Source organism: Lissotriton vulgaris, chromosome 6 (genome assembly GCF_964263255.1).
Source record: "Lissotriton vulgaris chromosome 6, aLisVul1.2, whole genome shotgun sequence".
In the NCBI taxonomy this organism is placed as follows: domain Eukaryota; kingdom Metazoa; phylum Chordata; class Amphibia; order Caudata; family Salamandridae; genus Lissotriton; species Lissotriton vulgaris.
In genome coordinates this window covers 562,168,162-562,183,390 of record NC_141694.1, presented here as the reverse complement: position 1 = coordinate 562,183,390, position 15,229 = coordinate 562,168,162, and the positions used below count along the sequence as shown (strand labels likewise).

General features: G+C 48.2%; 1 protein-coding gene across 2 annotated transcripts in view; it reads right to left on the bottom strand.

Annotated features, from left to right (window-relative positions):
* DOP1A (DOP1 leucine zipper like protein A) overlaps nucleotides 1-15,229 on the bottom strand; it is a 1,079,867-nt gene that overhangs the window by 797,221 nt on the left and 267,417 nt on the right. For both annotated transcript variants that reach the window (XM_086926553.1, XM_086926552.1), the window contains exon 8: nucleotides 12,241-12,350. In XM_086926553.1, coding sequence (XP_086782679.1) covers nucleotides 12,241-12,350 — 110 coding nt within the window. The remainder of the gene's footprint in view (nucleotides 1-12,240; nucleotides 12,351-15,229) is intronic.

Genomic DNA, 15,229 nt, shown 5'->3' with positions numbered 1-15,229 from the left:
GGATCATGCCCATGTGGAGATGCTCCTCCAGGACCCGGCGGTGCGTCCCGTGCGTGCCGCACGTTGGTCTTTCCTGCTGAGCATCCTTCGAGATGCTGATGATGTGGAAAGCATCCGGGAGGCCATAGACGCCTATTTTGCTGCTAATGATACTCCGGAAATGCCGTTCCCGGTGGTTTGGGATGCCTTCAAAGCCACGATCCGGGGACACGTCACCTCTCTGGCGATTGCAAGGAGGCGCACTGCCTGCAAACTGGAGGCTGAACTGGCTGCGGACATTAAGAGGACCGAGGTGCAAGATCGGGAGCGGTCATCGCGAGACACTAGAAGGAGATTGGCCAATCTCAGAGGGCAACTTCGGCTCCTACGCACCAACTGGCCTTAAAGCAAAGGTACTTTGAAGGTGGCGACAAGGTAGGCCGATTGCTGGCGGGAAGGCTACGAGTGCGCGCCGCCAAGGCTCACATCACTAGCGTTAGACTGCAGGATGGGTCGATAGTAGTCTCGGAGAAATCCAAGCAGGCTGCATTTGTGGACTACTATACCTCTCTGTATGGGAGGGAACCTGTCTCGGTGGACGCGATGGCGGCTGTCCTTGATGGATATGAGCGACCGACACTATCTGCTGGGATCACGACGGAGCTGGAAGGCACCATCACAGAGGAAGAGATCACGGCGGCGATTAACGACCTCTCTCTGGGGGAAACGCCGGGCCCTGATGGGCTGCCATTATCTTTCTATCGCACATTTCAGACCCAGCTTAGGCCTTAACTCCTTCGACTGTTCAACTCTTTCTCAGAGGAGGTGGGACCATCCCCTGACATGGGCATGGCAGAGATAGCGCTAATACCAAAGCCTGGGAAGGACCCTACATTGTGTGCGTCCTATCGCTCTATCGCCTTGCTCAATACGGATCTCAAAATATACACCAAGCTTCTCGCCAAACGCTTAGACCCGTTTATGCAATGGCTTGTAGACCCTGACCAGGTCGGATTTATTCGTGATCGTCAGGGGGCAGATAATGTTCGCAAATTTGCGCACCTTGTGGGGAAAGTACATCATTGGCAAATCCCGGCCTGCCTTCTCTCCTTGGACACGGAGAAGGCATTCGATCGGGTGGACTGGACCTTCCTTAGAGCGGTGCTTCGTAAACTTGGGCTGGGTCCGAAGATGATTGCTAGGGGTTATGGCTCCGTATATAGGGCCCCAGGCTAGAATTCGGGTCAACGGTGATTTAACGCCGCCACTAACAATACATAGGGGCACTCAACAAGGGTGTCCCCTCTCACCCCTTCTATTTGCCCTCGCAGTGGAACCTCTTGCAGAACTGATACGGCGTGACCCGGACATCCACGGGATAACGCACGGTGGCTGGGACAACAAGGTGGCACTGTTCGCAGATGATCCGATACTTACTCTCACGCATCCGCGGGACTCTTTACCGGCTGTTCATAGGGCGCTCTGCCTTTTCGTGAGAGCCTCTGGCCTCAAGATTAACCATGATAAGTCCTGGGCTCTTAACCTCACTATTCCAACAGAGGATCTTTCCACTTTGAAAGGGATTGTGCCCTACCAGTGGGCTGAGCGCCATATCAAATATCTGGGTCTCACCTTGACTCCCTCCCTGGATGACTGGACGTCTGTCAATTGGCGTGACTGCCGAAGGGAGGTCCTGGAGGATCTGCGGCGGTGGAAACACCTGATGCTGTCATGGTTAGGCCGCCTCAATGCTGTCAAAATGTCGATCCTCCCCAAAATCCTTTATGTGTTCCAATGCCTTCCTACTCCGATCCCGCTTCACTGCATCCGAAGCTTACAACGCGAACTTACATCCTTTGTCTGGGGCGGTAAGCGATCACGTTTCTCCCAAAAAATTCTTATGGCTCCGCGAGACAGAGGAGGCCTGGCTTGCCCTAACTTGGTCCACTCCTACTGGGCTGCGCATCTCCGATTTGTGATAGAATGGGGGGTGAGAGAGAGTGAAAAGGGATGGCTGCATATGGATAGGGCGGTGACGGGACACACCATCTGGGACCTACCGTGCATCCACCGGGCGGCTCGCTCCAGGAGTGCTTACCTTGCAGTACCCACGAAAACGGTGCTGGACATCTGGGATGCCACTGCGGTATCCAGGGGGCTCTCTACGTTTCCGTCTCCCCATACTCCCATAGCGGCAAACCCCCACTTTCCCCCGGCCTATCAAACTCGGGCGTTTGAGACCTGGATACAGGGGGACTGCAGGGTGATCTGCAACCTTTTTGATGGGGGCTCATTTAAATCGTTCGACCAATGTCGCGGGGAATTCAGTGTGCAACCTGCGGCACGGCTGCAATACGCCCAATTACGGCACTGGGTCTCGGGGACATGTATCAGGCTGCCACGCGTGCCTTCACCCCTTTCGAAAGACTGGCACGCTCCCTTGGGGGCTCCAAGCGGTTGGTCTCCCAGATCTATCGCATTCTGCAGCACCCACCACTTATACACATCCACCCATATCAGCGCCGATGGCAGACAGCGGTCAATGCGGACATTGAACCTTCTCAGTGGGACGCAGTGTGGAGAGACATCCCCAAGGTATACCGGAGTATCCTGCAGAGAGAAAATGCTTATAAGCTTCTAACTCAATGGTATTACACTCCCGTGCGGCTCCATAAGATGTTCCCCAATGTTTAGCCGCTGTGCTGGAGGTGTCGGGCTGCAACGGGGGACTTCGTGCACATATGGTGGGCGTGCCCGCTCCTAAATGTCTTCTGGAAAGAGGTCCTTAGCCACATTAGGGTGGTGTTGGGGTTCCCCTTGCCTGAAGCCATAGCCACGATCCTGCTGGGTGTTAGGCCTCAAGGCCCTCACCCGTTGCGACTGGATTGTAACACTGCAAATGCTAGGTGCGGCCAAGCAGCTTATAGCCTTGTATTGGAAGAAGACTGAAGCACCTCCCTTGCCTCCTGGTTTGTGCGGCTGTGGCACGTCTTGGCAATGGAGCTTCTCACTGCGCGACTTCAGCTGCGTACTACCCGCTTTGACACAGTCTGGAAGCCCTTGGTGCGCTACCTTTGCTCAATGGAACACGCGCGATACATGCCCACTAGGCTCCGGACCCTACGCCTCTTTGAGGATGCCGTTGTCCCGGCAGACCCCGCTAGACTGCTCCCATAGACCTCTTTCACGGCATGTGAGCTCTAGGGCCTGCCCTTTGCTACCTGATACCGCCCTCGGACCAACGCATCCACCCTGCCAGCGCGCTATCCCTCTCATCTCTTGTCTCCGACTTCTTTCTTTCTTTCCCTTTCTCCTGCTTTCTTTCTTCCATAGCTCTCCCCTGTGTTTTGTGGCCTCTGTTGGGCTGCTTCTAAATGTTGGGCTTGTTGCCTGCCCACCTATCCTCACTGACCTGGCATTGGGGCTCTATAAGCACTGAATAACTCTACCAGCTTCTCCCAAGCCATGCGGCCGGCCCCCTTGGGGTTGTAGGCAAGGCGCTGTGTTAACTAGTTTGGCTATGCACAGTGCATGGCCTTATTGCATATCCTCCGCGGCCGGCCTCAGATAGAGGTTGTAGGCTTAACGCTGTGCCTATGGGCCCCTCCCGGGGGTTTTTGTTTCAAAATAAAACAGACTTGTAACAGAAAGACAGCTTAAAATATATTATAGCCTTATAGCCCGCCGTAGCGGGCTATACCGGCTATTAAAGGCCCGCTGAATCGTTAAAGGCCCGAGCCGAAGGTGAGGGACTTTAACAAGACAGCAGGACTTTAATAGCCAGTATAGCCCTGCTACGAAGGTCTATAAGGCTATTTGAACATTCTGCCACTAGAAGGCAGAATGTTCTAACAAATTAAACAAAGGGTTCTCGAAGCTCGAGGGGATATAAATCCCCTCGAGTCTCAAGAAGCCTTTGTAGAACATTGGAATGTTGCTCTGCAGGCCTTTACCGCCCGTAGAAGCAGGGAGCGCTCCATTGTCTGCAATGGAGCTCCCAACATTCCAATGTTCTAATAGAACATACGAATGTTGGAAGCTCCGTTGAAAACAATGGAGTGCTCCGGGCTTATAATGGCTGGTATAAACATGGAGCTCCAACATTCCAATGTTTCTTTGTTCACAGCTCTGGCTGTGAACAAAGGCTTCAGGGAGCCTGAGGGGATTTCAATTCCCTCCCTCTCCCTAAAGGCTTTGTTTTACTTGTTAGAACATTCTGCCCTCTAATGGCAGAATGTTTTAATAGCCTTATAGCCCTTCGTAGCAGGGCCTTTAACGCTGCAGCAGGTCTTTAATAGCCGGTATAGCCCGCTACGGCAGGCTATAAGGCAGGAAAGAACGCAGAAGCCTATGACCCAGATTGGTTTCCTACAAACGTGATTACGCCTAGGAATGGTCTAGACTATTCTTTACCCAATTTCAATATACTATGAATACCTTTCAGACCCCATTATTCCTCCAAATAGAGCTTAATAGTTTCAGAAAAACAACCCCATACTTAAAGGGTCATTAACAGCTTTCTGGGACTCAAAAAGCAAGCTCTTTGTGAAACATCTGTTGACTCATTTGATACAATGGCTTTTGATAATAATTTGATAACAAAAGAGCAGTCAGGTTTCACATTGCTTACTCGAAGGTAGATAACGGGCCAAGATTTTATGTTTCTGCCACATTTTCTAACATAGTATGGGAGATCAAGGAATTGAAAACCTATGAATCTACAAACAATTCAACAAGGCAAATGGACTTTTGATTTTCCTTCAAGGAAGTGAATGTCTCTCACTACAAATTATTGCAGTGTTAAATACCGCACATGCAAAATCAGGGAAGCAGTTTCTTTTTATACATCAAGGTCATCGAAGCATTACACGGCAAGGACAAATAATCGGATACAAATTAATATAAGTAACAAAAAGTTCTTTAAAACAAATTGAGATTATCAGGACTTATGCAATAAAACTCAGGGGAGATGCTTTAATAAGCTTCTAACAACTGTGTTTTTGGGGTCTTAATGGAAATGAACAGAGGCTTTAAAAGAGGCAAGCAACAATATTGTGCGGAAATCAGATGGAACATCAATATTTAGTAGTGATACAGCACATGTACATTAAATAAAACCTCTTTACTATGGATCGATTAATACTAAAATTAGTCAAATGCATTTCAATTTAAGAGAAATAATGGACCTAAAAGTGTGTCATAGTTTTAAAATTTTCCATCTTGGATGGAGGGCGTGGCAGGTTGATTTTATTAAATAAAACATCCAGGTAAGGGAGGAGCTTTGCGCGCAACCAAGATGGTCGCGTGAGCACAGGGCTCCCAAAACCCTTGCCACCTCCCGCATCTATCCTGAATTTTATCCTGACTTCGACAACGGGTTATTGACAACGTGACCTAGCTGATCTAATAGCTGTTTCCAGAAATTGATTTGGACTCCGGGAACCGCGACTACGATACTCTGAACTTTTGTGGCCTGCTCCATGGAACTGCCCGGGGCTCGAGTCATCATGGGGCCCAGGTGGTAATTGAACAACAACGGCCAACGGGATCCTGCTTACGACCCCAGAGTTAACTTTCGATTTCGTTTTTGGTTCCTCTGCCTCCTCCTATTTCTGCATCGCTGTGCCAGCCCGGAACCGGACCCCGCAACTTCACTGTGTGCCAACTCGGGGCGCAGCACCCAATATGGCGGGCAAGCCTGATAGCGAGAAGCGAAAGACCAAGACCGTTCACCGTGGGGGCACTATTCAAACGAACATATTGGATCGCTATACCCATCCTAAAGGGTCCCTCGGTGGTGCGAGTCGGTCTCTGGAGGACGCCGGCGACTCCTCAACTGCTGTGGATGATTTGACCCTGCGCGATGTCATGGGCGCCATTGCTAGTATGAAAACCTCCATTGGTCAACAATATGAGGCTCTGGCTCTAAAGCTTGACACCGTGGCAATTGATGTCAACCTGATCAGGACTGACCTATCAAAAACCAACAAAAAGGTCAAATCCTTGGATCTGAAGACCTCCAGCCTTACGACTGATGTCTCCGATTTACAGGCGGAGGTTCGCAACCTACGATCCTCTAATGATCTCTTCGCCCGTCGGCTGGAGGATTTTGAAAGTCGGGCCAGACGTAATAACATACGTATCATTGGGGTCCCAGAAAAAGCGGAAGAATTCACCGCGGATCTCCTCGTGGAGGTTCTCATCTCTATGTTATATGTATGTTTGAGTCTGTTTTGTCTTAATATATGTATACCACTGCTCCTGATTAGGATATTTTCGTACTAAAGGAACATATCAGTTATACCTTCAGTAGACACAGTATGCTCCACGACGGTATAGATATGAGCACTCCAGTTCAGTGCACTCTATTGTACGGCAGAAGCATGCTTTTTAGGCACGCACAGAGGACGCCAACTCAGATCCCTGTAACCATATATTCATTCTGCATCTTTTACTCCCACGTTAATGAGCACGTTCCCACAACACTGGTAGACACGCTCTCAACTGATGAAGGCACGTATTTATTCACCACTGTGGAAAGCAAGGATGATTGCACATATTTTGCACCCTAAATCTGCACTACGTTACAGGATAGTAACTACTACATTTACTTTCTTTCTTTCCCTAGGTTTTTACTGGCACCCTAGATTCAAGGTGTGTCTACCCAGAAGTGGATTTTGCTTCTGGATGACCAAGGATTTAGGATAGGGTGCGTCTTTTAGGGGGCGCACACCTCCCACTTCCTTGTTTTGGTCCTGAGGAATACCGGGGAACACCCCATATGGTAGAAACATGTCGACCAACACATAGTTGAGATACGTAGGCCGTAACTCCCCTACTACTATCTCACCAATATTTTAACTTTGTCCAGTTACTTTTTTATTAAAATTGATATAAAAGCATTAACCAGGACAATTTTAACACTCACTTTTTTTGTCTCCATCCCACACTTCACTACCTGCTCCACTGTAATCAGGTGTTGAAGCACACCCAAGTGACGCTAGGCCACTTGGGTGGGCCCCGATGATGAAGCAAGTCACCACTAGGTGGTGAGTGAGGGGTTTACTAACAAAGGAACAATGCTTCCTCACTTGGACAAAGCCTTCATCCCCATCATCGGGTAATACTCCTTCAATTGTTCTTTCTTAATCCTTGGTTCTCATCTTAAACCATCTCGCCCCCAAAGGCCTGAGCAACTTTTTTCCGGTGGAACGTGCACACAGAGTGCCGGGTGGGAAGCCGAAACTGGGTGCCCTGCCGCAGCCTATAATTGCCAGAATCTTCAATTTCAGAGATAGAGACGCGATCCTGCAGGCATCGCGAGTGGGTGGCCCCACGAAGCTTGAAAACACTACGGTGAGCTTCTACCCTGATTTCACCCAGTTCGTTCAGAAACAAAGGATGGGATTCCTGAGAGTGAAGCGGTGACTGCGAGACATGGGTATGAAATATGCGATGCTTTTTCCAACTCGGCTACGTGTTGAACACAATGAACGGACGTTCTTCTTTGATCGCCCCGAGAACATGAATGACTGGCTTGACCGCGTTGCCTGCAGATCGTGATCGCTCGGAACATTCTGGTGGGACTGAAGGAGCCGAGGGTGGCCGCCGGAAAAGGAATGAGAAGCGGTAGCTGGTTCTCGGACAGTGTACAGAACTGGCAGCTGTGGTTTCATTACTTTTGCGATACTTATGATACTGTACCCAGAGGTGGCGAGGGAGAATGGGACTCTTCCTCCTCCGGGTTTCTTTTTGTAGACTAGTTTAATAATTGGGCGACAGCCACACTGCAAGTTGGGGTGGCTTTTGAGTCTATCGCAGCGGTGCAGGGTGGAGGGGTGTATTTTTGGGCTTTGTTGGGGGGTGTAGGGGAGGTTTGGGTTTGTTTCATTAAGTTTCAAGGTAACACATCGTCTTACATCTTGATCTGGGTATTCTGTTCGCTATGGGGTGGATTCGGCCCTTGCTCTTGGGATGGGGGGTAGGGGGTTGAAGTTATTGTGCTGGAATGTCAATGGGTTGGGGGACAGGATAAAACGTGGCGTTGTGTTACAACTATTGAGACGCCTTTCCCCTGATGTAGTTTGACTGCAAGAGACACATTTGATTGGCAACACATGCCATGCTATGAATCGGCGAGGATATCGTCTGATTGGACATTCTGGATTCACCACTGGATCTAGAGGGGTGGGTATCCTAGTCAGGAGTTCCCTCCCCCTGGAGGTAGACGACATAATCCTTGATGATAGGGGACGCTATGCTGTGCTCACTGGTAGGTGGGAGGGGAAGACCATCTCAGTGCTCTCTGTATATGTTCCACCTGGGCTGCAGACCACTACCTTCGCTGAACTGGGGAAGGTGGTTTTAGGGCTCCCTGAGGGCACTCTGATTATGGGTGGAGATTTCAACTCTGTTGTTTCGGGTAGGGAGGACCGCAGCCCCCCCAGGGACCTCACAAAATCACAGTCATGGTTAGGTGAATTTTTGCAGATGCTGGGACTGGTAGATTGTTGGAGGCTATTGCATATGGGACAGGCGCAATTCACCTTTCACTCTGGCGCTCACGGTAGCCTCTCTAGGCTTGATTGTATCTTGATGCCAGCGGCGCAGGCCTCTTTGGTTAGGAAAGTTAGACATCTAGCCAGGGGTATTTTGGACCACTCCCCACTGAGGCTTTTGATGGACATGAAGATGGGTGCTGAGGGTCGAGTGGCTCCGATTAACCCTTGGTATCTCCGTAACCCCAAAACTAGGTCTGAATTGGTTAAGTCTTTGGATCATTATTTCACTGAGAATGTGGGGTCTGTATCCTCTTCTGTTTCATTGTGGGAGGCTTTTAAGACTGTTATCCGTGGACAGGCGCTATCGCTAATCGTTGCTGCTAAAAAAAGTAAACATGAGGCAGTGGTCCGCCTAGAGGCCGAAATAGCTGAGTTGGAAGGGGATTTAGACGTGGATATCACTCGGGAGAAGGTTCATGTCCTTGGTCTCAAACAACTTGATTATAGAGCCCAGGTAACGGACGCTGCTAGAATTGCTAGTAGAGAGAAGCAGGGATGGCTGTACGATGTGGGAGACAAGGCTGGGAAGCTGATTGCTTGGTTAGACAAAAATGAGAGGGCTAGTCGTGTAGTTCCTGTGGTTGAGAGAGCGGATGGAGTGCGTGTGACTGACCCGGTTGAGATTGTGGAGTGTTTTGCGGAACATTTTCGAAACGTATACTCCCCAGTCTCCGATAGACCAGAGGAAGGCTCCCATCTACTGTTAAGGGACATTGCGTTGCCGCGCCTATCGGACTCAGATAGGGACTTGATGGACGCAGCATTTTCGGTTGATGAGGTGGCGGCTGCTATCTGATCCGTCCGCTCGGGATAAGCAATGGGCCCCAACGTCTCCCCATCGAGCTTTACAAACTGCGTCCCGACAAAATGACGCCGCATCTTCGTGCTATGTTCCTGGAAGCACGAGACATCGGCTTCCTTCCACGTGATCAGCGACTTGCGACCATCGTGGTGATTCATAAGGAGGGGAAACCGAGAGATCGCTGCGCATCCTATAGGCCTATATCGCTCCTTAACGCGGAGCCCAAGATCCTAGCTAAATTATTGGCAAACTGCTTGATAAAGGTGATTGGTGCCCTGATCCATCCGGATCAATCTGGTTTCATTCCACATCGCAACACGGCTCTTAACCTGCGACGCCTGCACGGCGTCCTGGCGAGAGCGACGTCGCTACGTGATCCGGCCATCTTGGTTTGTTAGGATGCTACAATGGCCTTTGATACAGTGGAATGGCCATATCTCTGGGCTGCTCTTGCAAAGTTTGGTTTCGGCTCCGGTTTCATCGGCCGGGTAAAGCTTCTATACGAGGAACCATTAGCTCAGATTGTGGTAAATGGTCGGGTTTCCAGGTCCTTTGTTCTGGGGAGGGGCACGCGACAGGGGTGCCCGTTGTACCCACTTCTTTTCGCCCTCGCCTTGGAACCTTTGGCGGTTTGGCTGCGGTGGGAACCATCAATGAAGGGTATTTAGTGGACCCCAGAATTTGAGGATCGAATATCATTATACGCAGATGACATCCTGTTGTATCTCTCGTCACCTCGAAAGTTCTTGATAGTACTGATTGATGTGCTGAACTTGTTCGGGAGGAACTCCGGCCTTGTGATTAATTGGACTAAGTCCTGTGTTTATGTACTTTCGGGTGACACTCCCTCTTTACCGCGTGGCTGTCCTATACAGGTGGCACAGACGGGATTTAAATATCTGGGGGTATATATTACACTGGACCCCGTTGTCCGTTATGAACGGAATCTGCTTCCTCCACTCCAACGGTTAAAATCTGATGTTGCGGCCTGGAGTAGGCTGCCATTGTCCCCTCTGGGGCGTGCAGCCCTGTTCAAAATGATGTCCTTGCTGCGTTTTTTATACGCTCTTCAGAACACGTTCGATGTAATTCCGGCGGGTTATTTCCGTGAGGTTGAGAGTCTACAGAGGCAGTTGGTGTGGGGCGGACGTCCGCGAATCGCCCTCGCCAAATTGACGCTCCCCTGGTAGGACGGCGGTATCGCACTTCCAGGATATCAAGCGTTACTACTGGGCCTCCCAGCTGAGAGCGATCAACCATGGAATGTACGGTCCGGTTTTGAACCCTGCGTTCGAGATGGATAAGTGGCAGCTGCCGGGTGGAGATTATAACAGGGCGCTTTACTCCAAATCTGCGGGAGGTAAACTGTCGGGACCCATTAATATAGCAGTGCGAGTGTGGAAGTGTGCGAACCCGGCAATGGGATGGACGGACCGATTGACCCGGGCTACTCCGCTTTATGCGTCTGATAAATTGGGTAGCTTATGGAGGACGAAGGGCTTTGCGAACTGGGATAATATTGGTATTAGCAAAGAAGCGACCTCTGGGCCAAAGGTAGGATTAAGACCTTCGAGGAGCAGAAGATAGAGTACGAACTTAATGATAAGGAGTTTTACCGTTATATACAGGTCCGCCACGCGTTGAATTCGGTTTTTCCTGCAGGTGTTGCTATCCCGGAATCGTCCCCACTCGAAGATCGGGTGCTCGATGGATACGTTCCAGACAGCACTATTTCTCTGATATATGAAAAATTGATTAACGACCGTGCTGACCTGTTGGTACACCTTAGAGAGGTTTGGACCAATGACGGTTTAGAATTAGATGATGAGGACTGGCAATCTGCGATATCCTCGCCCAAGGAGGTCGCTATTCCAGCTCGTCTCCGATTCGCGCAGCTTAAGATCCTGCACCGGATCTACGTGACTGGCTCTCGCTTGATTCGGATGGGTTATTCTGTTGATGGATTGTGCAAGCGTGGGTGCGGCTTAACAGGTACTTTCCTCCACATAATTTGGGAATGCCCGGAGATAGCAGTGTTTTGGAATCGAGTGCATGCAGTGATGTCAGAGGTCACGGGAGTTGCGCTACTACCCGAAGCCAGGCGTTGCTTGCTGAATGTATGGGAACCGACTGATTATAATGTGACGCAGACTCAGTGAGCGACCCTGGGGAATATGGTTGCCAAGAGAGAAATAGCACAGTTGTGGAGCTCCCAGAGGCCGCCCACGGTTTCGGCATGGAAGGAGAACATGGACTGATGTATGTTTCGTGACAAAACGGTGTATGTGGTACGTGGTAGACCGAGGAAGTGGGGTAAAATCTGGGGTCAATGGAATGCGTACCGAGGCGATGTGTGTGCACCTCCCCTCACCGAAGCTCTGGATGCTCCTCTCTCCCCCTGATCCGACATTCCTAATGCTACCTAATCCTAACGTAAAGTGGCTTTGTTTCCCCCCTGCTCCCCTCCCCCCCTTATTTCTCGGATTGATGTTCTGTATTACATTGTGATGCGTTTCCCCCCTACTTGAACACGTACCCAGCTGTATGCCTATTCATGCCTTGTTGTTATTGTTCTATTTTCAATAAAAAGAGTTTTAAATAATCCAAAAAAAATCCAGGTAAATGACAGAATGTTTAACAAGAATAGTATTTGAACTATTCAGTCTAAAATGAATTACGTGTTGGCGCCTTCTTCTGCAAATGTTTGTTACTGCTTGTTTAACTATCTACAGAACTTCACAAATAATAGCATTTAACAATATTGTGATTTATTTCTACTATTATTGGATCTTGCGAAGTGTCTAACAAATGTGTAAAACAGTAAGCGTTTATTGCTCTTTAAAAATAAGGAGTCCGTCATTATTGGTAAAGAAAATGGCAAACCGACTTTAAACCTACCTGTACCAGCATATCTTTAGAAAAGGCACTGAAATAGTATGCTGCATGTTCCTCAGGATTGCTGTGCCGTGTGCTTCTGGGCCCTGTAACAGCGCCATTGTTATCGAAGCCTTCAAGCAAACAAAGAAATCATAATAAATAAATGATACATTTGTCAGTTGATCATCATTTATTTCTGCACAAAGGTACTGACCACTTACCATATTGTTGTCCATGTAATGTCAGCAAGTGAGAGACCATTTTAAAGTTTAATAAGAGAAGTCACTGGGAGATCTAGCCAACTACCCCATGCAATTCAATAAAAACATGCAGTTTTTCTTCAACCTAAATTTAGATTGTAATTAGATTGGCATTTCAATACACGCTGTTCTCTCACAGAAAACTCCGCTATGTGCTGAGAGCAGGACAAAAATACACATAAACGCAATAAGAATTACTAATGAAAATACTATCAAAGCAAAGATGCACTCCCCATGCAAAACACAGATTAGGCACCCAGGTTTGCATTTTCAACTTAATGCAGACACTTGATCATTGTTTAATGCACAAACGTAGCAAGGACTTTAGATAACTCATAATACATGCACGGTGCACACACATTTAGAACTCACTCTCAGAAATACATTGTTGTGGTAATTTCAATGATTATAATGAACAAGAATAAAAAAAAGCCTGTGTGGACGGTTTAGAAGGGTGAATTCGCATTATAATACAGGCAAGATAGGTATGCAAGTGTGTTTACACCAAACAGAGCGTACAGGAGACATAAAAGCAGTGTCAAGCAAGTCTTGTGTATACGCTCATGGGATATGCCTAATGAATAGATGATGCAATAAAGAGGACCCCATTTATCCGAAGAAGTTGTGTCTCCTGTTTGTAGTATAGCGCAGGACCATAAATGTATAGTAGAGAGTGGACAAGAGGAATTATAAAGCAACTGGGAAGGGTCAATGAATTTATAAAGTGCATCAATGGCTCCTGCAAGATCATGATTTGTAAGGAAAATGTTACTTACACTGTAAGAATCTGTTCGTGGCATGTAGCGTTGTAGATTCACATCATTTGCATACTCCTGCCATCTAATGTTGGGTCTGGATGTGTGCAAGTTGTTTTTCTTCTAATAAGTCTTTCGAGTCAGGAGGCAGTGTGACTCCTCCTCTTGTTGGTAATATGCATGGTCATCGACTCCATTGTTATATTGTTTAACCGCATGGTGGGTGAGAATGGAATGTGAAGCAAAGCAAAGTAAAGAGAGATGTCTAAGCAAAAGAGGAAAACTAGATAGTAAAAGAGACTACAAACCAGGCGTCTGGTGAGGAGGGTGGGCATATGTGAATCTACAGAACTACATGCCACAATGCTTACAGGGTAAGGAACATTTTCTGTTCAAGGCATATGTTGCTGTAGATACACATGCTGTGCAAAGACTGTAAATCAACACTCCAAAAAAGTGATGGCTAGCCTGTGGATGTTGTAGATTGAAAAAGTGTACAAAGCAATACTTGGCCAACATTAGCTTGTTGGTGAGCTGGTACACCCACAAAGTAATGTTTTGTGAACGTGTGAGGTGTGGACCAAGTAGTTGCTTCACATATGTCAGCTATTGGGATGTTCTCCAGGAAGGCCATAGAGGCAGTATTCTACTGTGTGGAGTGGGTGCTCGGAAGACTGGTCAGAGTCTTCTTAGCATTAACATAGACTGTCTGGATGTATTTAACGATCCATCTAGCAATGCTTGACTTGGATAGAGTCTTCCCTTTGTTGGATTTGGATATAGCAACAAAAAGTTGCTGTGTTTATCTAAATGATTTAGTTCTATCAGTGATGATTTAGTTCTACTTGATGGCTCGCTTTACGTCCAAATTATGAAGAGTACGTTCTGCAACAGAATCAGGTTGGGAGAAAAAGACAGGAAGTTCAATAGGTTGGTTAAGGTGGAAGGTAGATACCATCTTAGGGAGAAAATTACCTGTAGCTCACTGACATGCCTGAGTGAAGTGATAGCAACAAGGAATTCCTCATTCCAAGAGAGGAACTGAAGGGGGCAGGAGTGGAATGGTTCAAACAGAGTGGCCATGAGCCTTGTTCCACGTCAGGCCAGAGGAACAACCATTTTGAGACCCTCTATAAATGCTTTAACAAATGGAATCCTGAAGAGAGGGATGTGCTGTCTACTTTAAAGGTAGGCAGCCACAGCAACCAAGCGAAGACATATGTATGTGAAGGCTGACCAGAAACCAGCTGATGTAATACGTAGCAATGTCCTGCACAGTGGCTTCAAAAGGATCAGCTTGTTTTTTTTGACAGTACAATTTTTTTTTACTTTGTCACATAGTAGGCCCAGGTGGTAGGTCTACGCGTTTCCTTAAGAATGCTCATGTGCTAAGGAGGAAGGTTGAGATATCCGAATGTTATGACCTCAGGAGCCAGATCATAAGTGTGACCGTGCCGGGATCTGGGTCCCTGCTTTTTCCATTATTATGTGTAAGAACATCCTGCTTGTTGGGGAGCCTCTAATGTGGAATGAGAGAGACTTTGAGCAGAGTTGGGAACCATGACTGGCGAACCCATGTGGGAGCCACCAGGATGAGTGTAAGGGACGACTGCCGAAGCTTCGGTACCACAATAGGAAGGAAAGGGATAGGTCGAAAAGCATGGGCAAATATCCCTGACCTCCTTATCAAAAGTGTTTTGTCCATGGACTGCAGATGTAGGAACCTGAAGGCGTAGTTTGGGCATTTGATGCTTTCTGCGATTGCGAACAGGTCTATTTCTGGAAAGTCCCACCTGCGGAAGTAGCAAAAGAGCACATGCAGGTGGATTCCCACTCAGGGACTTGTTGCCGTACCCTGCTGTGAAGATTGGCAAAGTTGTTGTCCACCAGACGTGGCGTCGAACAGCTACCGTCGATGAAATCGCTCTGCTCAGTGAGTCAGTTATGCCAAGACCACAATAGATGGCGAAGTTTGCTGCATCTCTACCGTCTGAC